General features: G+C 37.9%; 2 protein-coding genes across 11 annotated transcripts; one reads left to right on the forward strand and one right to left on the reverse strand.

Moving 5' to 3' along the window:
- The first annotated feature begins 1,019 nt into the window (after positions 1-1,019).
- Positions 1,020-19,199, forward strand: LOC131316606 (uncharacterized). Of its 10 annotated transcripts, none has more exons than XM_058346032.1 (6): positions 1,020-1,080; positions 3,408-6,497; positions 10,319-10,505; positions 13,015-13,155; positions 17,646-18,666; positions 18,807-19,199. In XM_058346032.1, coding segments are annotated over exons 3-6 (1,263 nt in total). In that variant the 5' UTR covers positions 1,020-1,080; positions 3,408-6,497; positions 10,319-10,405; the 3' UTR covers positions 18,808-19,199. The 10 variants fall into 10 exon arrangements, 7 of the variants coding, with proteins under 7 accessions (XP_058202015.1, XP_058202016.1, XP_058202018.1 ...); XR_009197196.1 differs by lacking the exons at positions 3,408-6,497; positions 18,807-19,199 and adding exons at positions 9,111-10,146; positions 13,418-13,625 and having other exon boundaries at positions 1,061-1,080; positions 17,646-17,783; XR_009197194.1 differs by lacking the exons at positions 1,020-1,080; positions 18,807-19,199 and adding exons at positions 9,111-10,146; positions 13,418-13,625 and having other exon boundaries at positions 2,332-3,540; positions 17,646-17,783.
- Positions 19,200-22,352: 3,153 nt separating this feature from the next.
- On the reverse strand, positions 22,353-23,754 carry LOC131316607 (ethylene-responsive transcription factor ERF061-like). Its single transcript, XM_058346039.1, has one exon. It carries the CDS (start codon positions 23,326-23,328, stop codon positions 22,471-22,473), a length of 858 nt encoding a protein of 285 aa, XP_058202022.1. The 5' UTR covers positions 23,329-23,754; the 3' UTR covers positions 22,353-22,470.
- Between the last annotated feature and the right edge of the window lie 2,417 nt (positions 23,755-26,171).

The raw sequence follows: 26,171 nt of genomic DNA on the forward strand, positions 1-26,171 counted from the left end.
GCGGACTCATCATAGGGCACGTGGGGTCACGTGCCCCCACGTCCTTTAAATTTTTATTTTTTTTTTCGGTATTAATTTATGTTGAATGCACGTAAGTAGTTGTTTGTTGGTGCAGTGATAAAGTGCTTTCTTTCTAAACAAGAGGTGGTGAGTTCGAGACTAACCCATGCTCTCTTGTAGTTTTTTTTTTGCCTTTTTCCCAAAAGGCTTCTGAAAGTGTGTGTGTGTTTTTTTTTTAAAGAAATACTAGGTGCAAAAAAAATGGGTAAAAAAAATACTCTTAAAGTCCATTTATGTACACTTTAAGGATATTTTCTTTGTCAATTTTTTTTTATTCCTAGCACTTCTCTTTTTTTTTCCCCTCAAAAGGCAGTAGAAAAATGGTAGTGCGTATCTTGTTTTTTATATTATTCATGGGTTTGAGTCTACCCCACATTACATTTGTATACTTTTTGTCCCCAAAATTGTAATAGTAGAGTTAGTAATAGAAATATAAATAATGACCATGCGATAATGTTGTTTTGATGCATTTAGTTAAGGTGCGCAAGTTTGCCCAAGTAGCTAATTATTAAAATACATATATACTTTAAAATTATTAATTTATCTTGAATACTAAAATTATTTTGGAGTAAATATGTTTAACTATAACTCGTATTACGGTTACAAAAAAAATTGGTGCCCCCACTATGTCAAATCTGTGGATCCGCCACTGGCTCCGTGATAGCTACGAAGAGATCTCATATTGGAGGATTGGATGGAGGAGGTTCAAGGAAAAGCTGATAGATTTTCTCATAATTTCTTTTGCCTAATTCTACAAGTGTTAAGTACATAAATGCAAACCAATTTTATAGTAAAATTATTGCCCGTCACTTGTCCTGATTGGACACAATTGGAGAATTGAGCGACAAATGTGTTTAAGTTGAAATTTCTGGTGCCGAAATTGGAATAAAGTCGGAAACTTCAAGGACCATTTCTGTAATTTTCTCCATAATTTAACCTCAAAGAAAATCCGTTCCAGTGGTTTAACCCTTCGCTTCCATTGTTTCCCTGCTAACTCTACAAAGAAACTCCCAGGCGACTGTAAGTATATACGGAGTATGTCTTTTGCACACACAGCAGACGTATATAAGTATTGGGTTTTCTGTACGTATACGTGTATGTATCATACCCCAATGCCTACCTGTTTTTGTGCTTTTGGTTGTGATTAAAATTTTCTTCTTCTATTTTGTATGGCATGTTGAGTTATCTTTTCTGATTCTCGAAATTGAACTCATTTGATCACCAATCTTTGAAATGGCGAAAACCGGGGTATCCATCTTTGGCAAATGTGTATGTATGTTTAAACCATTTGGTTATGTAGCAATTGGTTCATAGTTTCTGTTTGTCAAGGTGATGTAGGGACTTACATTTTTTTTGTAGATGAATCACATTTGGCAATTTGAAAAATTGAGGCCCTTATGTTAAGTAAAAATTATTCGGCGCCCCTGGGGCACTGACCTATGGGGCCAACGGACCATATACACACGATACGGCAATGGATAATGAAGTGACAGAGAGAGACATAGTTGAACAAAGATTACTTTGTCCACGACTCACACCAGGTAAACAAGTTAGAAGACGATTCCTACAGAAGCCAACAATATGTAGCCTACGAGTTACATACACCATCTATAAAGCCTGTTGTAGATATTGTCCAAATTGATGCTCATATCTCATCAAACGATTGATTCACGAGGTCTTGAGTCCAGTACTAATTAGGCTTCCACAAACTCAACACCGACATACCTCAGATATGCTGACCGCTAGCTTTATAGTCTAATCCGATACTCAAATCTAATCAAACAAATAGACCGACAAGGTCTTGAGTCCCGTACTACCTATGTAGCACGGACGCGGACGCGGACGCGGATATAGACACGGGAATTCTAAAAAAATGGGGATACGGACACGGCGGGGGACACGCCACGTGTATATTTATTTCTTTATATACTATTTTTTTTCAATTTTTTTCCAAGTTTAAATTGCAAAATGTGAACAAAATGAAATCGTTGAGTACCAATACCATTCAAACAACACGAGACATCCATTAAATTGATACTTACAAAATATACCAGTATACTACACATATATACATATACCAGTATACGATATATATTCTGAGAGAGAGAGAGAGAGAGAGAGAGAGAGAGAGAGAGAGAGAGAGCTGTTGCTAATTGTTAGCTGATTATGGTTTTAATTTATTAATCAGTCGATATATGTATTTGTATAGGTTTAAATATGTTTTAACCCAAAAGGCTACAAAATAACATATTGACCCCCGAAAGAATGTTAAAAAAACTGTACTACTTAGGCTTCTACAAACTCAACACCGATCTCCAGGGCCATCCTAAGGGGGTGCAAGAGGGTGCCCGGGGGCCGGACCCTGCACACCTCTCAAATATCCCATTAGTTTACTACATTATTGGTTTAATTTTTATGAAAGTTATGAATAATGGCCCCCACATCACAAGCCCAAGTCAAAATTCTTGCAGTACATTGCCCTTGAGGAAACGTACACCACTCATTTGGTCTTTTTCGTTGTTTGGAAGCTGGAAATGTACTTCACGATATTCATTTTTGTTACTTTTTGGCATACATGTCTAGGTTATTACTCTCTCCGTCCCATTTTCATTGTTTTTGTCTCTTGATAGAGTTTAATTTGTTCTATAATACAAAGTTGTCGAAATCATGAAAAATATTATCCATTGAAAGAAATAGGCAATAGACACAAAAGAGACAAAAGAAATAATGGACATTGAAAATGGGATGGAGGGAGTAATTTTTAATGATGAGATTTTGTTGTTAACATATGAATACATGTGATTTGGTTCCCCCACATTAAAAATCATGTGTTTGCCTGATTTCCATTCAGTGTGTTTCCAATGTATTAGTTTGTTTTATGGCTGCTCTGCCCCAGTATATCGAATCGCCTGAATAGATAAGACTAGATAGTCTGCCGCAGCAAATTGTAAGCTTGTAGTATACCTGTGAGTCATATTGTATGCATATGGTCTGTATATTCCATGGATAAATAGATGGCGATAAATAACAATTGATAGTTTTTGTTTCCATATAAGCAATGTGGTTGAGTGTCTACTCTCTATACCTTTGAGATAAAATCCTGGTACTTAATAGAAAAGGGTTGGTACCCAACCTGTTGATAAACCTCATATTAGAAAAAGAATTTCCTCCTGGCACCATGTCACAATTGTCTTGTTTCTTTGCTCTGCCTTGTTGCGGAGTTGGTTTTGCAGTTTTTCTTGGGGTTTCCCATTTTCTGGTGTTTGCTGCAATGAAAACCTTACCTAGAACAAACATAAACCCTTTCTACATATTGCAGATTGAGTTTCTAAATCAGATTTCTCTAGGTGTCATGGGCAGAAGTTGGGGTAACTCCTCATTTTTGAAGAGGATAGATTACCTTATGCTTGATGATGGTTGAAGGCAAAGAATGTGGTTGTCAAACAAATCATTACTCCTACATTTTCTCCCCCATTGAAGGTCTCTCTCTCTCTCTCTCTAATCGCATGCCTTTAGATTTTTTTTGCTGGGTCCCTATAATCTATCCGTGATGATCAAGGACTTCTCCTTTTAGCACTCTATGTAACTCTTCCAGTAGTATGTTCTCCTTATTTATGCAGTCATGTTACCGAGGCTCTTGTGCGTCAGAAAGTCCTCTAAAATAATACACTTTGCAACTCGGCGAGTGCTGGGCAATTATAAAGCTTTTCATACTTTTACTGCCTCAATGGTTCTTTAGTTTTTCTCTACCCATAAGCAGGGTTGAAAACTGCCGAGTTTCAATTTTTTTAACGTTTGGCACGGAAGTCGATATTTCTACAAAAGCGATGGAATTCATATGAAATTTTTGCGACATCCCTCTTTTCCCTTAGGTCTAGGCAATGTGAACATAGGACTACTTAAAAGGCTGATGCTGCTATTCTATGGATATCTGTTGGGGTCCCGGGCTTGCCCATATAATCGAAAATATATGGAGGCATAGTAGGCAGGATTTGAGTAGTATGCAAAGTTGATTGACTTGCTCTCTTTAGCTCTCCCAAAAGATATTTGTTGGTGACCAAGCACTAACACACTCGAATCAAAACTTTTAGTTTGATTCCTATAAACCCATGATAATGTTGCCAATGTATACAAACCATTAACCAAATTCATAGGATAAAATTTGAAAACTGCTTTTGAAGCGTGTTTGATTTGAACTTCAAGTCCATATATATTAGCAATTCCAAGAGTATTGACTGCAGATCTGAAAAAAATTCTAAGAGTATTGACATGAGGTAAATCTTAAACTCATAGTATCTCCGAATCTCTTCGATGAAAAGGGAAACATACCTACAATAGTGCTGTAATTAATAATCTCAAGGGTTTAGCCTGGTGGCCGAGGCAACCTCCTTTCTTTTGATCTCTGTCTTCCGAGTTGAAAAGCAATTTAGGCCCTTGTTGTAGAAAATACCAAAAGAAAAGTAAAATATCGGATTCCATATTGACCGAATGATGTCGGAATCTGGATAAGATCAGAAAGGTATATGAAGAGTTAGAAGTACTAATGAACAAGGCATTTCACTTTGATTCAAAAATTGTAAACACATTTTTAGCATCAGGCGCACTGCCCTTTCCCTCAGGAGCGAGCAAGACTATCTTGGTGAATCCCTTCACTCACTATCAACTATTTTGGGGCAGTCCATACTGGGCTTTGTCTCAGCTTTAATTGGGCTCCTGCAAGTGGACAGTGGGTAGTTCCATAATATTCCAAAAAATAAAGTAATATGTATCATATTTTTCTTGCAAATTAAAAGGTCTAATGCTGCATTAACTTATTATAGAGCTCTTCTAAGTTTCAATTGGAGAATTCAACATACTTCAGGGTATTCTTCGAGGTTCTTTTACTAATGGTTGAGACCAAGCAACATATTCTGACCAACACCCGACAAGTATAAGTATCGATGAGAGGGAATATTTGAGTTGATGGTTATCATTTTATTGTCTTTTAGGGAATATTTCATTCAATGCCAATTAAAACCTGCATGCAAATTCAGATGCTAGCACACAATCAATATTTAATGGAATAAACATAAACAGTAAAGGAATCTAACATAGCCTATGAAAATAAATATAAACATCATATTCTACGCATTAATCCTACAATCTTGACGTTAGGTTATTGTATCAACTATCACTACAAAAGATCCATCGAATCAACAACCCATTGAAAAGATGGAAAAAAAGAGGAAAAGATCCCTATAGAGGTCTTTACATGTATTTGTAGTAGGAAACTCTTAAATGGAAGAAGGAAAGAAATGCTTTTAGCTATATATAGAGGTGATGGATGATAAATCCATTAAAACTCATATCTAAGTGCTATTGCCCTAAAACAGGTTCTGAAGCACTCAATATGTGAATTATTAGTTGCCAGTGCTAGGCAATGCTGGCCCATTTCAATTGGTCTCGATCTTTGGTATTTTCTCCCTCTTTTGGGCAATATGAGTGTTGAAACATCCTCCAAACAATTTGTGCTTTAAATTTTATCTTGAGGTGCCACTTATCACAAGAATTTCCGATTTACTCATACAATGCAGATACACAAAACCAATATCAGATGGAGAAAATACATATCGAAGAAATAAAAATAGCCTAAGAAAAAAAAAACACAATATGCACTTCTAGGCATTCATAAGTTGCCCTTTTTGATTCATGGGGAACACGTTACTAGCGTAAATTTTTGTAACCGTCTATTATGCCATGTCTTGTTCATGGTTGGGTGGTTGCTTTGCCTTTTCACTCTCGCTTCCTATTTTGCAGTCTTGTTATGGTTTGCTTCGATTTTAGTATGATACTAATTTTTTGTATCCTCATATTCTTCACGTGGTCTTAGATTTTCTATTTCTTGTGGCTTACTCTGGCATAAGCACCCGTGTGCTCTTATTAGTAGTGGTTGACATCCGCATCTGGCCCCTCGAAGCCCACCCATCAGGATTTGATATATTTGTCTTTGGAATGGTTCATAGCTCTATTAAATGGGCCTTGGTGAACTCTTTTGCCTACTTCTTTTTGGGCAGGATTTGATATATTTGTCCTTGGAATGATTCATAGCTCTATTAGATGGGCCTAGGTGAACTCTTTTGCCCACTTCTTTTGGGATGGGCCTAGGATAAAGTTTTGGAGACCTACTCGGCAGGGATACATTATTTTGTGTTTATGTTCTATAAATGCATCCTTTTTCCAAACCCTAGATATCGACCGCCCCCCTTCCACCGGTGCCTCCTCTTCTCCCATCTTTTGATCTTGAACCATTTCAGTGAGATCCACATCTTGATCTCTTTGTTAACGAGATTGTACATTGGCGACTTGACTTTGCAGTCGAGTCCTCAGAACTGCTGGGTTTCCTCTGGTAATTCTTCCGAAGGGTTTCTTGAATGTTGTTGTCTAAAGCCATTACATAGGTAGATGTGTTTCCATTTTATAATGCTCTTGATATTCATTTCTCTGTGTATTTGGTTTGTTACCAATCATTGTTTTGCAATCTCTTTACTTAAATACTTGTTTCTAGAACTAGGTATTTCATGTCAACTAACAAATTCTAGATTGGGCTAGAAGGTCAAAATCCTTCTCCCCTTGTTTTGTCTCTCACACGTTTATGCGACTCTGGATTTATTGTTTCTTAAATTCTTATGATCATTATGTGATTCACTTTGGATATTCAGCTGTGGATATATTGGCAATAGATAGGATTCGAAAAAGGTAAAATACATTTTGGTCGAGATCATGCTTTGATATTTACGAATATGCACTAAATGATTGGGTCTCTAATTGGAATTTCTCCATTGCGGAGTTTATATCCGCTGACTGATGTTCTTTTTCATGGGTTTTTAAGCTTAAGTTCAGTAATGTGTTTATATGAGCGAGCATCGAAAGTAGATTCGGTACATAACTGTCTTTGTACTGTACATTTTTGTTACAACCTGTATGGAATTTTCGTTATGTCACACCCTAGTTTCATAGTCCAATGACGTATTATTAAGTTGTGATTATCGATAAGTAACCAACTGCAATGCAAGGTGATATTGACCAATGAAAAACCAAGTCTATGTAGCACGGACACACATACGGATACGGATACGGAGACGGACACGGACACGGACACGGACACGGGACATGGCAATTCTAAAAAAATGGGGATACGGACACGCCGGGGGACATGCCACGTGTATAAATAAAATATATTATCATTCATAATTTTTTTTTTATGAACCATCATTGTTTATGAATAATTTCACTAATTGTATAATTTTTTTTCAAAGGCATAATTACAGTTGACTCCAATTTTTTTTGAATACATGTTAACCCCCAAAAAAGTAAATATTACATTTTGACCCCCAACCGTGTCCTCAGCTTCGTCCCCAGCGTGTCCCTAGCCATGCCCCCACCGTGTCCCCTGCGTGTCTCCTATCAAAAAATAATAAAAGTTATTGGACACGCCATGCAGCGTGTCCAATACATGTCCCCGTGTCCCCAAGTCGTGTCCCCGTGTCCAATACATGGATACGGTGCCCTTTTGGAGTGTCGGTGCTTCATAGAACCAAGTTCATTCTTTACCAAAGGGCAAATCATAATCAAACCTTTCTTTCAACATAAGAACCACAAATGCAGACACTGGACACAAACACACAGATACATCATTTCTCTACAATGTAGGACACAGACATGTTGGGGACTTGTTGGATTATAGATAACAATATACCATAAACATACGTTCCAAATTATATAATACTTAGATACAACAAATTATCATGGAAGAGATCCTTAAAAAATAAGACATGGCACAATTAGGAATCTTCAAGAAATCTTAAAATTTTCCTGTCCAATTCAAGTATGATTAGCCATAAAGAATTACTATTTTTTCTACTTTGCATATCATCGTGAAATGTCAAATTCCGAAATCTTTGGTAATAACATGTCAGTTAGCAAGTGTTGAAGAGGTGTCATCACATATTTATTTCTTAACTCATAGGCACCAAAGAAGTGTCGGACACGTTATAGAAAGAGTGTCAGGCATGTCTCTGAATTAAGATTGTATTTTTAATAATTTGATCCTATTGATGGTATAGAATGAGCCTGTTATGTTGACAGAGATGGCCTATGTTGTTGGATATTTGTTCTAGTATCTATAACATGAAATATATGAAAGAGATTAAGAAATATTTAAACTATGATTCATACTTAATATTCAGACTATGTGAACTGATTCAAAACAATAAAAGAATACTCTAAATCAAAATATTAGGTCAATGGATCAAGTACAATAACTAAGTCACAATGCAAACGTTGAGGAGCAATCAAATATGTTTAAGATGCATTCACACTCGCAACAAGTGGGTGACTCTCAAATACCTCTTGTGGACTTTGCATGTGTGCCTCATGCCCATTGCACAAGATTAGCTAAATTTTATTTGGAGACACAAAACTAGGCACCATATGTAACCATCATAACAATAACAAGATAAGAGGAAGAGAACAGTGGATAGTATGCATGATAAGTAGTGCTTCAAATAAAATACCAAATGAGGTTTGCCGTTATTGCAGCTTAAATTCTTACTAGATTCTAGAAACAAGTCTTTAATTGGGCTAGAAGGTTATAAAATACCAAATGAGGTTTGCATGTAGATTAATTATAACCTTCTAGATGGCCTCTCCACTGCTGCCAACTGGCTTTGAGTTGGATTCTCTAACACTTCTAAAATTGTTAGTTGCGTAGTTCTTGGTATCCCTGTTTGCTGAATATGTTATCAAAGTTCCACTTTTTTAGATTTTTGTAGATGTGTGGGAGCTCTTGAGGCACGAGGAATACATTCCTTGTCAAAACTACAATCGTATGTATTAACATATTGCCTTATTGGATTGAACTGTTCCAAGCGAGTCCTTTGTGTATGCTTCTGGATCTTACAGCTTTCTACATTCTTGTGGAGATAACTGGTTTTCTATTTTAAAAATGCTTCTTTAATATCTCCTCTCTTATCTTTGTCTTTTCTTGCTTGCTTCGTTTTTCATCTTCTTAGGGGCCTTAGCGCGTAGATGTGACTGAAAAGTGTTGAAGGATAGTTGAACAATGGACATATTAAAGCATCCACGGAAAAATAACTTTGATCATCTTCCTGACGACATTGTCCTCTTAATATTTAACAAGTTATGGGAGGCTAAATGGCTTTGCAGATGCTCGATGGTATCCAAGCGTTTTTCTTCCCTTGTCCCTCACATCAACAACGTCTCTGTCAAACCGGCCCGCTATAGATCCACATGGTCCAAACAAAAAGAAGTGACTTCTTCTATTTTAGAGTACCTAGTTGGACTGAAGGACCTTATGTATTTGCATATAGAGGAATATTTTTTCTGCGAGGTGGATTGGAAATGCTCACGGTCACCCCTTCTCAAATGGAAATTCAACTTCAATACTAATGTCAGAAGTTTTACATTTCTCATGGTTTCTTGCCTCCTCAGAGTGGAACTACCACTGGCCCAAGATGAAGAACAAGATGGGGAAGAAGATGAGGAAGAGGAAGAGGATGGAGAGGAAATGCAAAATGACATAAATATAAGACAGTATGAGGAACACTACCGAGTTAACATAGCATTCAGATGTTTTTATGATGCATGTACGAAGCTTAATAAAGTGTTAGATATGATTGGAAAACATCCAATGCTTCGGAGCATCACTATTTCTGATATCAAGAACCAAGGGAAGATCGTTGTGTCTGGCTACCAGATAGCTGAGCTGAGAAACTTGGAAAGGGCAAAACTGTCAATGCCCAAAGTGGATAGGGGCCTCTTCAAGTGTTGTCATGTACCGTCATTGCATTTGCCCAAATCTAAGTGCATGATGGTTAGACCGACTTTGGTTTACATAAGATGTGTTAATCCAAGTTGTGATAATGAGGGTGATGATGATGATGATATGTTAGCGGGCTCTTTTGAGGACGATGAAGGAGGGGTTTATAATGAAGCTGTGAAAGAAATTTTGGCCAAGCACAAAAACAAGATGAGTACAACACGGGTAACCAAAGAGGTGGATGAGGTTGCAGCTGCTGCTCAAAACCAGTAGCCATTTTACTTTGTTTTCAGTGCATTCAGCTTTGGAGTGACTGATTATGACATTTTAGTTTCTTTGCATCCTGGAATTGTTTTTGCTTCGCCCGATGAATACTTTTGCGGTTTTTCTAAGATTTTCAAACATTGGATTTCATACTTACGCTACTTCTTTTCCTTGTAGGGTACCATAGACATGGGCTGCAAGCCTGCAATGATGCATTTCCTTTGGTTTCTGCTGATTTAAGCTGTCCCACGGTTAATTCGAGTAATGTTACACAGTATTTACAGTATGTGGGGTGAGGAAAAAAGAACTGTTGAATCGCGAATCAGGCCCAAATCAATCTTAATGAGAGAACCGTGTACCACAGGTCGGTCTGCGAATTTAGCATGTTTTTGGTTCCAAACTGGCCCGGCCCCACTTTATATGGATTTTAATTTTAATGAATTTATTAGACTTTGAGTTAAATTTTTATAAACTTGTCTATTAGCTTGATCATGCATTTTCGAATTGGGTTGACTAGACAAGATCCTCTCATTAGAGGTTCTCTTATTTGATCCTTATGTGACACAAAATAGGACCCACCAAATACCGCTTGACGATCTGAGTCATTTATTTTATACAACACCAGTTGTTCATCAGCAATGTAAAAAATCAGATTGGTTGGACATCAATATACACTTGGCCAAAACATAATTGTCACAAGAGAAATGGATGGTCAGTGTCTGTCGCTGTTTGTCCATTTCTCTTATGACCAATACGATTCGATCAAGCTCCTGGATGTCCGATGAACCTGACTTTTTGCATGAATGATAACCACATCTAGACTTATAAAATGAACGGCTCGGATCATTAAGTAAGACCGTGGTGAGCCCTATGTTACGTTACATGAGGATCCCATAAGAGGATTATCACATGAGAAGATATTTGTACATATGTGGAGTGCGATTCATCTTGTTCAAGCTTGAAGAGATCAAGAAGTCCCTAGAGAGTGCTATTTCTTTTTTTGTATATTCAGCCAATTCGATTTTTTAGAATGTGAAGCCCCTCTTTATTAGTAACGTGCTCGGCATAAATAACTTATGAGGGGATGATTTCTATGCAAATAGGTCCACCATAAGTCTCCTTCCCATCATGGAAACTTAACACCAATGGAAGACATAAATAACTTCGCATGATTTGTGTATTTTTATTATTTCGTATAACTTAAAATTTCTTCAATCGAACCACATTCTAATACGATTGAAGCATGTCGATGTTCACACAAAAGCAAGATTATTACTTCATGCGTAAAGAGTAGGTACTAAATTCATCTTCCTAGTAGATTTTTTTGAGAAGGTTCATGATAATATTATGGGGAATCTTTTGTTTAGCAAAATGAAGGAGGTTGGTTTTCCAGAGAAGTGGATACATTGGATAATTGATTGTGTTTGCTAGAGTTTCTTTGTCCTAGTAGACGAATCACCAACCAATGAGTTTTATGGTAAAAAAAGATTGAGACAAGGTGATCCCGTCTCTCCTTTTTTGTTCATTATGGCACTGAGGCATGAAATTTCCTCTTCCTGAAAGCAGTGCAATTGGACATGATTAAAGGAGTAAGGATTGGCCAACAATTTGTCACATCTTCATTTGTGGAGGATACAATTCTTTTTTCTGAAGCTGATGGTGATGAAGGGAGAAATATCAAAAGATTACTCAGGTTTTGAGGATGTAAAAGGTTTGAAAATTATTTTTCAGGAAAGTCTGGTCGGTAATGTCGGTTTAGACGAAGACATGGTCAAGGATTTTTCCAGTGTCTTGAGATGTAAAGCACATTTCCTACCTCTTTGTTATCTTGAAATACCATTGGGAGTAAGAAATCAAAATGGAGACGAGGCTTGCATAAGTATAGATCTATGTTAGCATCAGTTAAACGAAGGTTGCGGGAATATTTACATTACTTAAAGTCAGTGTTATACAAGATTCTGAAAACTGCACCTGAGGAGATTGATGTTTTTCAAAGTAGATTTCTCTTGGGCGACAAATTAGGTGAAAACGTTACATCTTATAACAGAGTAGAAAATCACAAATGAGGTGAAAAAGTTACATCTTAAGTCAGTGTTGGGTGTTTAAAGTATGAGAGTGATAAATGATGAGTGGAGGTTGGGAAATAAAAGAGAGGTTTGTGGAGGAGAATTATAGGTGCCAAGTGGGTGTATGAAATAGAATCCTCTCAAAAATAGGAAGTCCAAAGTGTGGAAGGAAACCTGGAAGATCAGAAATGGCTGGATTTTCGAAGCAAGGAACCAAAACGGGAGGACATTTTCAAGTCCGTTAGGTTTAGAATTTCTTGGTGGGCGATCTTATAGAAGGAATCCAAAGATTACACAGTTGAGGATGTGGTTTACAGATTCCAACGAATTTGGTTTATAATTGCTCCCACTTGAGAGAGAGAGATGGTCGAAAATGCTTAGTTATTTTGAAATAATAACACAAGGAAGAAGCGAGATAGTCAACATGGTTATTTGGAGAAATACCATTCTTCATATGCCACGAGATGTGGCTACAATTTTTGTGATGATGGGAAAATGATCGATGTGAACTCAGGAAAGCTGGCTTACCTATTTATCTCAGACCATCTCTGTAAACATTCTTCACAGCATATATGGAAGGGATACGGTATGAGTTCAGAGGAGCTGTTATTCTGTCCTAGTTTTCTCAGGTTCTTTGGGCTTGGTCTCCTTCGGTTTTGCTTTGTTTCTTGGCTCTGCCTTGTTGCAGAGTTGGTTTTCAGCTTTCCTAGAGGTTTCGTGATATTAGTTTTTGTTGCAATGGAAACCCATGCGTAAAACAAAAATAAGCCCTTTCTATATATTGCTTAACCAAAGTTTCTGAATCAGATTTCTGTAGGTGTCAATGGCCAAAAGTTGGGGAAATGCCACAATGTCTGAAGACGATAGATTTCCTATGTCTGACAATGGTTGAAGCCAATGGCGTGTCACAAACAAGTCATCACTCCTGCATTTTCTCCATCATTGAAGGTTTCTCTCTCTCTCTCTCTCTCTCTCTCTCTCTCTCTCTCTCTCTCTCTCTCTCTCTCTCTCTCTCATTGCATAATGAATGACTTACCCTTGTATGTCTTCATGTAAATCTTCGTGTAGTCATGTTCTTATTTTGTAGGCGAGTGCCAGGTACTTGAAGCCTTTCATTCTTTTACTGCCTTAATTTTGCTTTTCTTTCATTTTTTCTTCTCTATGAACACGGTCAAAATTCCTTCTTTTTTTTTTTTTTTGTTTCATTCAGTACTGTAGGAAATTAATTTGCAGAAGTGATGGAAGTCATGTCTGGGAAAATTTCTGCGATGTCCCTATATTCCCTTATGTCTAGGCAATTTGAAAGAGCTACAAAAAGGCTGGTATATTTCAGCGGTAATTTGAATTGTTGTGAGGAAGGAATCAGTACTAGTATCTTTGCAGATTGCTAAAAGGGGCCATTACTGCATATGTTTGTGGTGAAGTTTGCTGATTTGTTACTGCTTTTTTTAGACTACGTGAAACATTATTATATCAGCAGCAATTTATTATGTTAAGACGGGACTCCATACAATGCTTAACACTCGGTCATTAGGGTCAACATTTATTAACAACCTTGATATGCTGTTCATTTAACAGGTTAATGATTGTGAAGATATGTTCTTCCAAATAGAGTCAGGCATTTAATTTAATCCGCCACAATTGGGAATAACTTAATCAAATGCTATGAATTAATTGCCCAATGGTCTTGCAAAATGATTGCATTATGTTGGGTGTGCAATGGTTGGTACTTGGTAGTATATAGCTGTAGTGGTCCCAGACGGCCAGACTTGGCCCATATACGCATTGCGGGCCGGATTTGGATAACATGCAAAGTTGATTGACTTGCTCTCTTTAGCTCGTCCAAACAATTATCTTTTGCTGACTTAGTACAAGCACATCGGAATCTTTTAGTTCGATTCCTATTTACCCTTTATGATGTTCCTCATGTATACAAGTCTTGAACGATCTTGACAAATCCTTGATGGCCCAAGTCGGCTCTGTAATAAGTAATGGCTGCTGGAGATGTCCAAGTTAAAAGGAACTCTGTGACACAAGACATTAATAGATTAACCCATGCAGACTTCAATCCTAATTAGGACCCGTTGATGAACTGAGATGGACGCTTACCACTACTGCGGAGTCCACTACTTCCTCTGCTTGGATTACTAATAGGAAAGTACAAGCTGAGGTTCCTTAGGAAAACTGGTGTGGTTCCCTTGTAATATCCCTAGGTGAGCATTTATACTGTGAATGGCTTGCCGTGGGGGACTTTGAGAACGAGTGTTTTCTGTGTGCGCAGGGGCTGAGACTCATAACCCTCTTTTCTCTGAATTCCATTACTATTCTCCAGTGTGAGCACATGCTAAACAAGTATGGGATCAGTAGATTCCTAGGACATTCGTGGATTGGGCCATTGAACACGGTAAGGGGGGATCAGTTTCTGCTTCTGTGTATGAGGAAGATTGAGTAGGATATACGATTTTGTACGGCCTATTGGAGGAAGGTGGCCCGCTTTGAACTGAATAAGAGAATTGGGGAAACCTGGGGCATGCCTAGGAGCTTATGCAACAATGCGGAATAGGAGTCTTCTCTGGTATTGTGTTCTTATTCTTAGTGTTGTCGGTGGTTTTGGTTCTATTTTCTTCTGCCTTTCTGTCCTCGTAAGCTTGGTCTAGGAGTCTGGTTGTGTTGGTTGTTTTTGTGGGTTTTCCTCTGTGTTTGTGGTTCCATGGCTCTCCCCATGACCTCTCATTTTTTGGTTGCTTAACGAAAATTAACTTACCATAAAAATCATAAACAATAAATGATTCCAAAATAGTCAATGAAAATAAAGCACATTAATTGAGATCATTGAATCGATGATTACTACTAAAGAACCATTGGATTTGCAACCTATGGAAGAAGAGAAAGTAGAGGAAAAGATCCCTAAAAAAAGAAGTCTTTACATGTATTTGCAGTAGGAAACCGTAAAAGCTAACCGGAGAAGGAAAGGTATCCGTAGAGGTGATATGCAATAAAAACACAAAAACTCTAATTAAGTGCTTAATTATGCTAGGCCACTCATAAAGCGAAATACTATTTGCCAGTGCAAGGCAATGCTGGCTCATTTCAATTGGTCTTGATCTTTGGTCCTTTCTCCCCCCTTTTGGGCCATCTATAAGTGCTAAAACATCCTCCAAACAACTATCCTCTAGATTTTCTCTTTTGAGCTGTCAATTATCACAAGAGTTGCCATTTTATTTCATCCAACCCAAATTCACCTGTTAATGCAAAACCAATGGAAAATATAAACCTTAGAAGAATGAAAAACAGTCTAAGGATAGAAATACTTGCACTTCCAGGCGTCCATCAGCAGCCCCTACAGTGCTGTCTATTTCTCCATTTCATGGTCATGGTTGAGTGTTGCCTTGCTACTTCACTGTCGCTTCCTAGATTGCATTCTCGATTTGGTTTTCTTCTATTTTCCTTTCATACTTGACTGATCACACGAGCTTAGATTTTGTATTTCTCATGGCTATCTCTTGCATAAGCAACCACATGCTCTTAATAGTAGTGGTTGCCATCGACGTTTGGCCCCTCAAAGTCCCCCCATTTGGGTTTGATTCTTTTTGGTTTGCTTTGTAGAATGGTTCATAGCTTCGTCGGATGGGCCTAGGTGGACTATTTTGCCCACTTATTTTTGGGTTGGGCCTGGGATGAACTTTTGTAGACCTATATGGTATTAGTTCTTTTGTTTCTATGTTCTATAAATGCATCCTTTTGGGGAACCCTAGATATCAACTGCCCCCATTCCACCTCGCCTCCTCTTCTCCCATCCTTTGATCTTGAACTCATTTCAGTGAAATCCATATCCTAATCTCTTCGTTTATGTGATTTTACATTGGTGTCTTGATCTTTACAGACAAGTTTTCTGAACTGATAGCTTTCCTGTGGTGATTCTTACTGAGTGTGCCTTGAATATCGTTGTCCGAAGCCATTAGATAGGTAAATAGGCTTCCTTTATATAGTGCTCTTAACATTCAATTTCTTAGAATGGTACTTGGTTTGTCTCGGATCATGGTTTTTCAATATCTTAAATCAAAGACTTGTTTCTAGAATAGGGTATTTCATTTTAACTAACAAATTATGGATTAGGCTAAAAGGTCGATACCATTCTCCCTCTTTTTGTCTCCCATACATGTATGCAGCTCTGAATTCATTATTTCGTAAATTCACATGTTCATTTAGCGAATCACTTTGGATATTGGGCAATGAATATCTTAGCAATTGACAGGATTGGAAGAAGATAACATATCATCTTTTTTTTTTTTTTTGAGATCATATTTTCAATTGTGTTAATATGCACTTGATGATCTGGTCTTTAATTGGAGTTTCTGTCTACATTGCATTTGGAGCTTATTAGCTATGAATGCTTTTTGATTATTTTATATTCTTGAGCATAAGTTTGGTATTATTTTTACATGAGCAAGAATTGTAGGAATATTCATTACACTACTATCTCAGTAGCACATTTTGTTAAAACCTGTATGGATGTTTAGTTAAATATAAATTTAACAACTGCAAGTCTCCTCTACATGCTACATTATACTGCGACAGTAGCTCTTGGTTCATGCTCTTCCGTTCAAATAGGTATTGAAATTAGATTGTCGGTGTGTACAATGTTAGTTTTATTGATTGAGTTCACTAGGAGATGTATCTTTTGTGCATGTGTGAGTTTATGTGTATGCGTTCACTAGTTTTATTGATTGCCAAAAGGAAGTTGCAATTATTGGGTTTTGTAGAGTCAGTGGAACCTTCCTAACTTTCAATGGAGTTACCATTGTCATACTCATAACAAAGCTTTCTTAGTTGTGTTTCGCAACAATTGTTACTTGCACAAAAGTTACTTTACAACCATAAATTTAAGTATCTATTGGTTTTTTCTCTCTTGCAAGTCTTGTCCATGTCCACAGGAATAACTGCAAGCGTAACGTAAGTGGTTCATTGAGGCTTCTAACTAGTTATCCCTAACTTCGCAACAATTTTGAATTCCTATTTAAACATTGAAGCATTTGATATAGCAACATGGTTGGTTTCATTGGCTTCTAAATTTGCTAGTTGTGTTTATCTTGGTAACTTTTAGCACGATTTGTAGACTTATGTTCATTTTTTATGCCTGTCTGCTGAATATGTTATCAAAACTACACTTTTTGGACTTATACTATTTAGGTGTGTCGGATCTCGAGGCATAGAGAATACGTTCCTGGTTAAAAACTATACTTGTATGAATTATTTATTGGATTGAACTGTTCCAAGTGAGTCCTTCGTGTAACCCTCTTGATCTGTCAGCTTTCTACATTCCTATAGACTATAGGGATAAATGGTTTTCTAATCTTGACATGCAAAATGTTCCTACTTATAACTCCTTTTTATGTATCTTTACCTTTTCATATTTGCTTCATTTTCCATTCTCATAGCGGCCTTAGCAAGCAAATGTGACTTTAAAGTGTTGCATACGATACTTCAGCAAATGGAAGTTTTAAAGCAGTCTCAGCAAAATAACTTCGATCATCTCCCTGATGACATTGTCCTCTTAATATTGAACAAGTTATGGGAGGCTAAATGGATTTGCAGATGCTCGATAGTATCCAAACGTTTTGCTTCCCTTATCTCTCACATCAACAATGTCTCTGTCAAGTCACCCCACTATGTTTCCACATGGTTAGAACAAGAAAAGGGGAGTACTTCTGTTTTCGACTATCTAGTTGGACTAAAAGACATTGTGTATTTGCATCTAGAGGAACGTTTTTTTGGAGAGGTGGGTTTGAAATCCTCATGGTTGCCCATTCTCAAATGGAAAATATGCGACTTCGATACCAATGTCAAAAGTTTCATTTTTGTAAAAGCATCTTGGCTCGGGAGAGTGGAACTACCACTGGCCAAAGATGAAAAAGATGAGGGAGAAGAAGAGGGAGAAGAAGAAGAAGAGGAGGAGGAAGAAGAGGAAGAGGTCGAGTACGTGCAGCTCCACCCAACTAACATAGCAGTAGTATGTTTTGATGATGCATGTATGAGGCTTAATATTGTGATGGATATGATTGAAAAACATCAAATGCTTCGGAGCATCACTATTTCTGATATCAAGAACCAAGGGAAGATCGTTGTCTCTGGCAACCAGATCTCTGAGCTGAGAGACTTGGAAAGGGCAAAACTATTGATGCCCGAGGTGGATAGTGGCAGAGCTGAATTGCTCTTGAAGTATTGTCATCTCCCGTCGTTACATTTGCCCAAATCTAAGTTCATGATGGGGTGTCTGTCTCTGGTTTACATAAGATGTGTTAACCCAAGTTCTGATGAGCAGGGTGATGATGTCGATGATGATATGTTAGCAGGTTCTTTTGATGGCGAAGAAGGAGAGGCTTTTAATGAAGCTGTGAAAGAAATTTTGGCAAAGCACAAAAGCAAGCTGAATACAGTTGCAGCAGCTGCTCAAAACTAGTAAGCCATTGGCTTTTTTTTTTAAATGGATTTAGTTTCTTTCTTACAATTATTTTTGCTTCTGTCGAAACAACAATTTTGTGGGTTTTTAGATTTTCAAATATTTGGCTTTTCTACTTCTAAAATCCTTTTCCTTGTAGGGTACCATAAACATGGGCTGCGGTGATGCATTTGCTTTGGTTCCTGCTGATTGAAGCCGTCATACAGGAAATGAGAGTAATGGTACACAGCATTTACAGTACTTGCTGTGAGGTGAACAAAAACTGTTGAGAGCAATAATATGGTTCCTAGTTTACGTGGAAAGCAAAGAAAAAGCAAACTTAATCGGACAAGGCTCACCCCGCTATGGATATCTGTGATCCGGATTTGATCCGGATTTTCTTATTTCCTTCCTTTTTGCTTGGTGAGTATTTTATTTGAATTTCTTTTTTGTTAATTCTAGGGTATTAGTAAGAAAGTACTCTGGAAAACTAGTACTCTGTAGTCTTTTGGATGTGGTTTTTGATTAACTGAATTACTAAGAGTGTTGATCTCACATTTTCGAGTTCTTTAATATTGTGCGGAATCAACTAAACGTTTGATGCCTTCATTTCTTGGTATTCTTAACCTAAACAGGTTTATTCGTTTCAAATCAACTGATCTGCACTCGTGTCATTATTTTATGTTCTCAAAAGCTTCTGCAACATCATCTTGCTATTGCAGTCTTATCGATATCATCTCCGCATGTTGACTTGTATCAATCTTACAATGATATGATGTCTACGTGTTGACTTCAGATCAATTTTACAATGAGAAGTTCTACTCAGTTCCTATGGTTTCAGCTTTGTTGGCTTCGTTATGAATTTTGTTTTTGCCAACTTCCCTGTCTTTCTTATGCTAGTTGTCTGGGAAGATGGGGGTAGTTTGTCTAGTGTTGATCAGTTTTTTGTATAGCCGGCATCAAAGTCTGCTTCCGCACCGCCTCGACTAACATTAGATCTCTTAAGTTAATGACCAGATAAACCTCTGTAGCCCCAAGAGGTGCGGTAATGGGAATTGAATATGCAATTTTGGTGTGGGCTCTCAGATGTCTATTGCTGAGTGTTTGCTCCATATCTAAATACCGAGATGAGATCCGAGACGGCTTGGATCGTGCACAACACGCATGCTGTGCATTTGTGCACAACAAACCCCCCCCCCCCCCCCCCAATTTCCAATCCCTGGTGTCCTTCTGTACGTTGGGTAGGTTAGTAATTAAGAACCACCGCTGCCTAGTTTCATTTCTGGAATGCTAACTATAATGAGATCACGATTTTGGACCGGGGGTGCTGTAGTGCACTTCCGCACTACATGTGTAGCGCGCCCAATCCGGCCCCATCTCGGCAATGGACGGCTCGAATTTTCATCCGAACAATGGATGGCTAGGATTTGTAGGAGCTCAGATTAAATCCAAGCCGTCTGCATCAAGATGGACAGTCGAATCGGCCACACTACACGGTGTAAAGTGACTTGTGCACTACAGCCCCTCTCATTCCCTATTTCAGGGTTGATAGATGTGGCTCTTTGGTTTCTTATACAAAATGATAGTACTTATTTTCTTTTAAATTTCATCAGTGATATTGCGGTGCCGTAGCAATGTCTGAAAATAGTAAAAAGGTTACTTACTTGAAATGATCGTAGGAGTGAGGAATCATTGAATTACCGGAGCGCTTTATTTTTTAGAGCTCGCTAAGAACAACAATCACACCAAAATGTGGCAATTGGGTTTCGATTAATATGTTTTGGAAAAATGTTCATCTGAATGAAACTAAATCGTCACACTTGATATTGAAACCATTTATCTCAAGTTCAGAATGATGGTTTATATTTGTATCCAATCATCATGATGTTTTATACAATAAATATTCTTCACGAGCTCCAAAAATAAACAATTTTGATCATCGAAGTAAACCCAAAGTGAGGATTGGAGATCCTTCCGTTGATTTACCAGGAGAACAGTATGAAAAATTCGACGATTATGTCATTCCGTTTTACAAAAAATCAATAAAATGCGTTACCTCCATTACTAAACATGAAATTATTCACGTTGTATTATTCATATTACCATTGGAATTGTTCAAATAGCAATACTGCAAGTTAGGCAGAGAATAACACTAGCAATGCACATCTTTAAGCAGAGGCTCAACTAATGATAATCAGATGTTCGGGTCAAGCTTACGGGCAATTTGACTAGTCCTTAGCTATAAATTTAAAAACTCAGATAATTTTCGTATCAACCATTTACACGGACAAACAAACCATTGCTTGAACATCTTTTTCTAATTGGACAGTCAAAAAATGATAAAATCATCTGTAGTGATTACAAGGCTCATATCTCCCTGTGTGCTATGAAACATTGAGGAAACAACGTTAGTGTATTCAACCGAAAAGGAAGGGCTAAAGGCAACATAAATTCTCATTACAAAAACCAGAAAAAAAAATTAAAAAATCTCTAGTACTTCTTAAACTTGAAAAAGAGAACATTTAGAGCATCTTTTTAACTGTTGGAGCCAAATTTCCACAGCCAAGTCTTGGGTGAGATTCGGGCACTTCGTTTAGTTCGGGTTGAGATTCAGGCTTTTGTTGACGCCTTGTAACCTACTGATGCGGGAAGTCTGTCGGGACATTCGTGATGAGATCTGGAAACTATGTTTTATGGAAGCTTAAGAGTGGATGGATCAAAATGTCGAGTTGAAAAAACGACAGTGTCACTTTTTTGGTCTGACGAATGACCGAATTTTTGTAAAATTTTCACCACTATTTCTGAATTTGTGGAGTGATTTATCCAGAAGAAAGTAAACGTGATGAAAAAAAAAAAAAGCTTTGTTAATTCAAAACTTTGTCATAGTAGTTTTTTCCCTTGATAAATATAGCTCCGAAAAGCCTTCGCTGCCATAACGCACCCGAGAAATTTCGGCCCCAAAGGTTTTCTAACAAAAAGATGTTCCTCTAAATCTAGTTCAAAATGTCCAAGTACACTATTACTTTAGAACACAATTCCGAACAAAACTTTAAGCAAGAACTTTCCAAATCAACTTGGGCTCAAACGATGGCATCCGCTCAAGTAAGCTATCTTTCGTCAACTCCGATACCATTGTCATACTCTTGCCGTAAAAATCTTCCGGCGAGTTCCCTCCTTTACAAATCCCCTCCTCCGTTGAACTTGAACCGTCATTGCCACTCGACAGAAATGCCAAAGACAATGTCGAACAACCCGTATCAACCTTTATCATCGCTTTCTCACTCCCTTTCAGAGCAAGTTTACTGGCATAGGTAAACCCCCCAAACAAGCTACTTTATCTATTCAAAGGGAGAAAACTAGTTTGCAGCGATTAGGTAAAGAGTAAGGCAAAATCCATTTTGCTACGGTTGTTAGCTTCTTTTACCTAAGCATTATTCACAAGGTACTCTATATTTTATTGTCCCCCCCCTCCCTCAACTGTTCATCACCCTTCTACTTCCTGAATAAATAAATAAAAACAGTACTCTTATTTTAATTGATGGGTAGGTAAAATAGATAGTGTTGATATAGTTGTGCAAAAAAAAAGTGATAGTTAAAATAGAATTGTGGACTGTTCACAATGTAGCATACCTGCCTACTGGTAAATTTGATCTCAAATGCACCTCTAATTAAGCAAGACTTAGGTCATATAATCCTTCAGCAGAATCCTTTGCTCTTCTCAATCATCGCTTAGCATTTTCGCTCTTTGCTCTCGTTTTTAACTTTTTATCACAAAGAATGTTTTGAAAAGAAGTCTTTACGCTTGGGTAGGCGCTTTATGTGACTTAGGCAAGAACTTCCCAAATAAACTCCGGATCGAACGACGGCATCCGTTCGAGCAAGCAATCCTCCATCTCCAACCCCGGCACTACCGCTGTACCCTCGCCGGAAAAAAATTCCGGTGAATTACTTCCCTTACAAATCCCCTCCTCTGATAAACAGCACCCCTCATCACCTCCCGACGCAGACACCAAAGACGACGTCGAACAACCCGAATCACCTTCCACCCCTTTCTCCCTCCCATTCAAACACCCATTTTTCTTCCCACTCTTCCTCCTTTTCTCTCTCTTTATCTTCAGACAAATCGCCTGAATCTTCGCATCCACAGCACTATTCAACTCATCCAATTTCGCACAATCCCCAAACCCCAACTTCGTCGGATCCTTTATATTGGGAAAATTCAATTTTGCATACTCACCACGTAATTTATACGCGGCCCGATCGTAAGCATAGGCTGCTGCCTCAGCATTATTATAAGTTCCTAACCAAACTCTCACTCTGTTTTGTGGGAGTCTAATTTCAGCTACCCATTTCCCCCAATGCCTCTGTCTCACTCCTATGTACTGCTTTTTCTTCGCGTAGAAAACAGGGTTTTGAATTGGGTTTGTTATGGGAATTTGGGGAATTATGGAATTCGTTCTGTTCTGTTCGTAGAATTTTTGGAGTCTGTCTCTTTGTTGGAGATAAACTGAAGTTCCCAAGACTAATGGGTTGGTTATTTGATTGGTGGCGGGGATCGATTGAGGAAAATGAGAGAAGATCGAGTCCAACGCGTTGGTGCCGCCGGATAATATGAGGTCCGATAGCGAATGTTGGATGTGGGTATTGCTGTTGAATGTGAATGGAATGGCGTTTTCTTGCATTCTTGCGGTTTTCTTGGAAAATTTCGAAGGAATCTGATTGTGCAGAAAACTTAGAGACAGGGGAAAAGCAGAGGAAACAGAGGGAAAATGGAGTAGGGAAAATGCAATGACTTGGGTTTCAAACAGTGGAACAGTGAAAGAAGAGAGGTTGGAATTTGTGGAAAATCAGAGGAAGTAGAGAAGAAAAAGTGGGAGGAATCAAGAAATGGGGAGGGATTGAGTTGAGAGATGAGAATTGTTTGGTATGGAGATGAGAAGCGGAGGTTGAAAAGCAGAGGTTATGGGAAGAACAGAGCAACCAAATGGAAAATGAGAAGCGTTGGATTTTCTGAGACTACTTTTTTTTTTTTTTAGAGGATATGGGAATCAAGAAGAGCTGTGGGGATTAAGGGGTCTGAAATTTTCTTCTCTGTGTCTGATCTGACTCTGTATTGGTCTGCCCTATGGTGTATTTATAGCGCAGGGTAAAGGATTTTCCATGGACAATAAATTGGCCTCACATCCCAAAAAGGATACGGAGGTTAAGTGGTTACTTCTTTTGTGAATTTTTTGCACGATTATTTTATTTTATAATCGGGAGTTCAAGTTCGCTTATGTGCACTTCGATTAATTTTTAGAGACTATAAATACATCGTCTACTAACGGAAGCCCCACTTAAAGCTGGAGCAAACACTTCAAATGAACCGGTGGTCCCAAATGGGTTTGATGAAACCTGGAGGCTAAAAGGTTTCGAACATGCCTTAAGTTTCAGACCTAACTACAAAGCAACCCATTGGGATTTTCTGCACGGTCTTTCTAGTTGTTTTCCCTTAATTTTTATCAAATTCGTTTTAATTTTTTTTCATTTAAGGAAATAACTTGTAGTTATAGATAGTTTGCCTAACAACTCCGCATTTATTGCTGATATGGCCAAAAAAAAACCACACCCTTTGTTGATGATTTTGCTTTTTTTGGGTAAGACTTCGTTGATGATTTGAAAATCTTATTGCAAAAAAAAACATCAAGGGACAAAGGCTTTTGTGGATGAGATTTGAAGTTTTGAACCCTTGCATTGGCACTATAGTGTAAATTGTACTCCATAATTGGGCCGAAACAAATCATTTTGACGATTTTAAGGCACATATGGTGAGAACAAAGAGCAGCACGAGTGAGAAGGTGTTCCTTTTTATTATGATAAAGTCTTGGATGCGATTCTCACCGCAAAGGTTCTCGCCAAAAGATGTTGGGAAGCTGTTGGTGCCCCTAGAGCGCCCAATAATTTTTTCTTATTTTTCGTTTGTTTTCTCGAAGTAATTAATTAAGCAACCTACTTGCAAAACAATCTTATTTGCTCATTGCTACTAGTTTCTAGAAAATAAAAAACAAGTGAACCAAACAGATCCTTAATCATCAAGACTTTGTCGTCTTTGGAAGGGCGTTAATGTCAGCTGGCACAACAAAGTCATCGTGTAAGGACACACCTTAAAACGAAGGGTATGAATTTTTCTACCTGTAAACATCATGTCGGGTTTTTGACATTTTCATCCCGTGCGGACCGCTACGTACAAACCCTGTAAAAAGAATGCTACTTTTTCTTCTTCTTTTTTAACAGAAAAAAAATGCTAATTTTTTTAATAAATTTATTATTTTTAAGCTTAAAAATTATAAATAAATACTTACTATTTTTTTAAGAATTCTTAGTGGAACACGACTTAAGAGCCAACTTTCTGTTCCAACAGCCCAATTTCATTAAGATCACGTTAGTCGAAGACTCTTAAACGAACCAAGCTAATTAATGGGTAGTTTTTCAAATTGGCTAAAAGTACTGAAAGTGCTTTTTTCACCACTAAATGAGTTTTTCTCCTTCACAACTTACTAGCCCATAAAACTTTTAGCACTTTCGGAAAACTACCTCTAAGTTTGAGCTCGTATTCGTTTGTTAAAAACTTATTCAAGATTGATTTATTAACTAAACAGACCGAGCTTGAACATGAACATTTCAAGCTCGTTAAGATTTCAAACCAAGCTTGAATAAGCTACTACTCGGCTCGTTTGACTTTTGTCCGTGAAAATCTATATAATATGACAGGGAAGTATTTGAATCTGTATATTTTTCGACCATTAGATTGGTACACATTTTTAAAACAGTTGAGATTAACGGGTAGCAGAGCTAGCGATAAATTTGAAAAGAATGCAAAATTTGGAAAGAGTGAATATTTGGGGGAGAATGATGAAAGGAAACCCAGAATTGTGATTCCTTAAATGTTGAAAGAGTCAATCTCACGGTAATAGGATTCCTTTCATAAAACATTTCAATCGAAGGAAAAAAAATTCTAATTTGGAAAACCTTCAAATTTTATAGGAGTACGACTTATTCCTGAACTTACATGAATGTAGACCATCTCATTGAAAAACAATTCCTATTCAAATTCCTCGGCACTTATTCTTGTAGACACCCCATTCTGGACCATCCGGATAACGCTATTTTCAATCTTTTATTTCCCCAATGATGATTATGGTCGAAAACAGCCTGAGGATAAGGGTGTGTTTGAGCTTTGAGCGTTCCAAACCTCTGTCGAACCCGCTCCAAGCCCTTCAAACCAGAGCCAAACAGCCCCAGCAAAACCCAAATTGGCTTACGCCATTGTTCCCTTGGCGCACGCCAGTTGACTGCCATGTGTTGGACATCGGCCGTTGACTCAGTTTTCACTGGCGCACACTGGTCCATATGTGGCGCACGCCGGTCAATCCCAGTCAAATCAACTTTATTCAGCCACATGGACGAGACTTTTGTGCCACCCTGACGTCGGCTACAGTCTCCCTGATGATTATATTGTCCAGGCCCGTTCCCCCTCTCTCCTACA

This window comes from Rhododendron vialii, chromosome 2a (assembly GCF_030253575.1).
Source record: "Rhododendron vialii isolate Sample 1 chromosome 2a, ASM3025357v1".
NCBI lineage: Eukaryota > Viridiplantae > Streptophyta > Magnoliopsida > Ericales > Ericaceae > Rhododendron > Rhododendron vialii.

Coding starts and splice junctions, on each gene's coding strand:
- LOC131316606 (XM_058346032.1), top strand. CDS start 10,406: ATGTTACACAGTATTTACAGTATGTGGGGTGAGGAAAAAAGAACTGTT. Junction 10,506..13,014: donor GAGAGAACCGTGTACCACAG/GTCGGTCTGCGA, acceptor TTTCTGAATCAG/ATTTCTGTAGGTGTCAATGG. Junction 13,156..17,645: donor CATTTTCTCCATCATTGAAG/GTTTCTCTCTCT, acceptor CCATTCTCATAG/CGGCCTTAGCAAGCAAATGT.
- LOC131316607 (XM_058346039.1), bottom strand. CDS start 23,328: ATGCAAGAAAACGCCATTCCATTCACATTCAACAGCAATACCCACATC.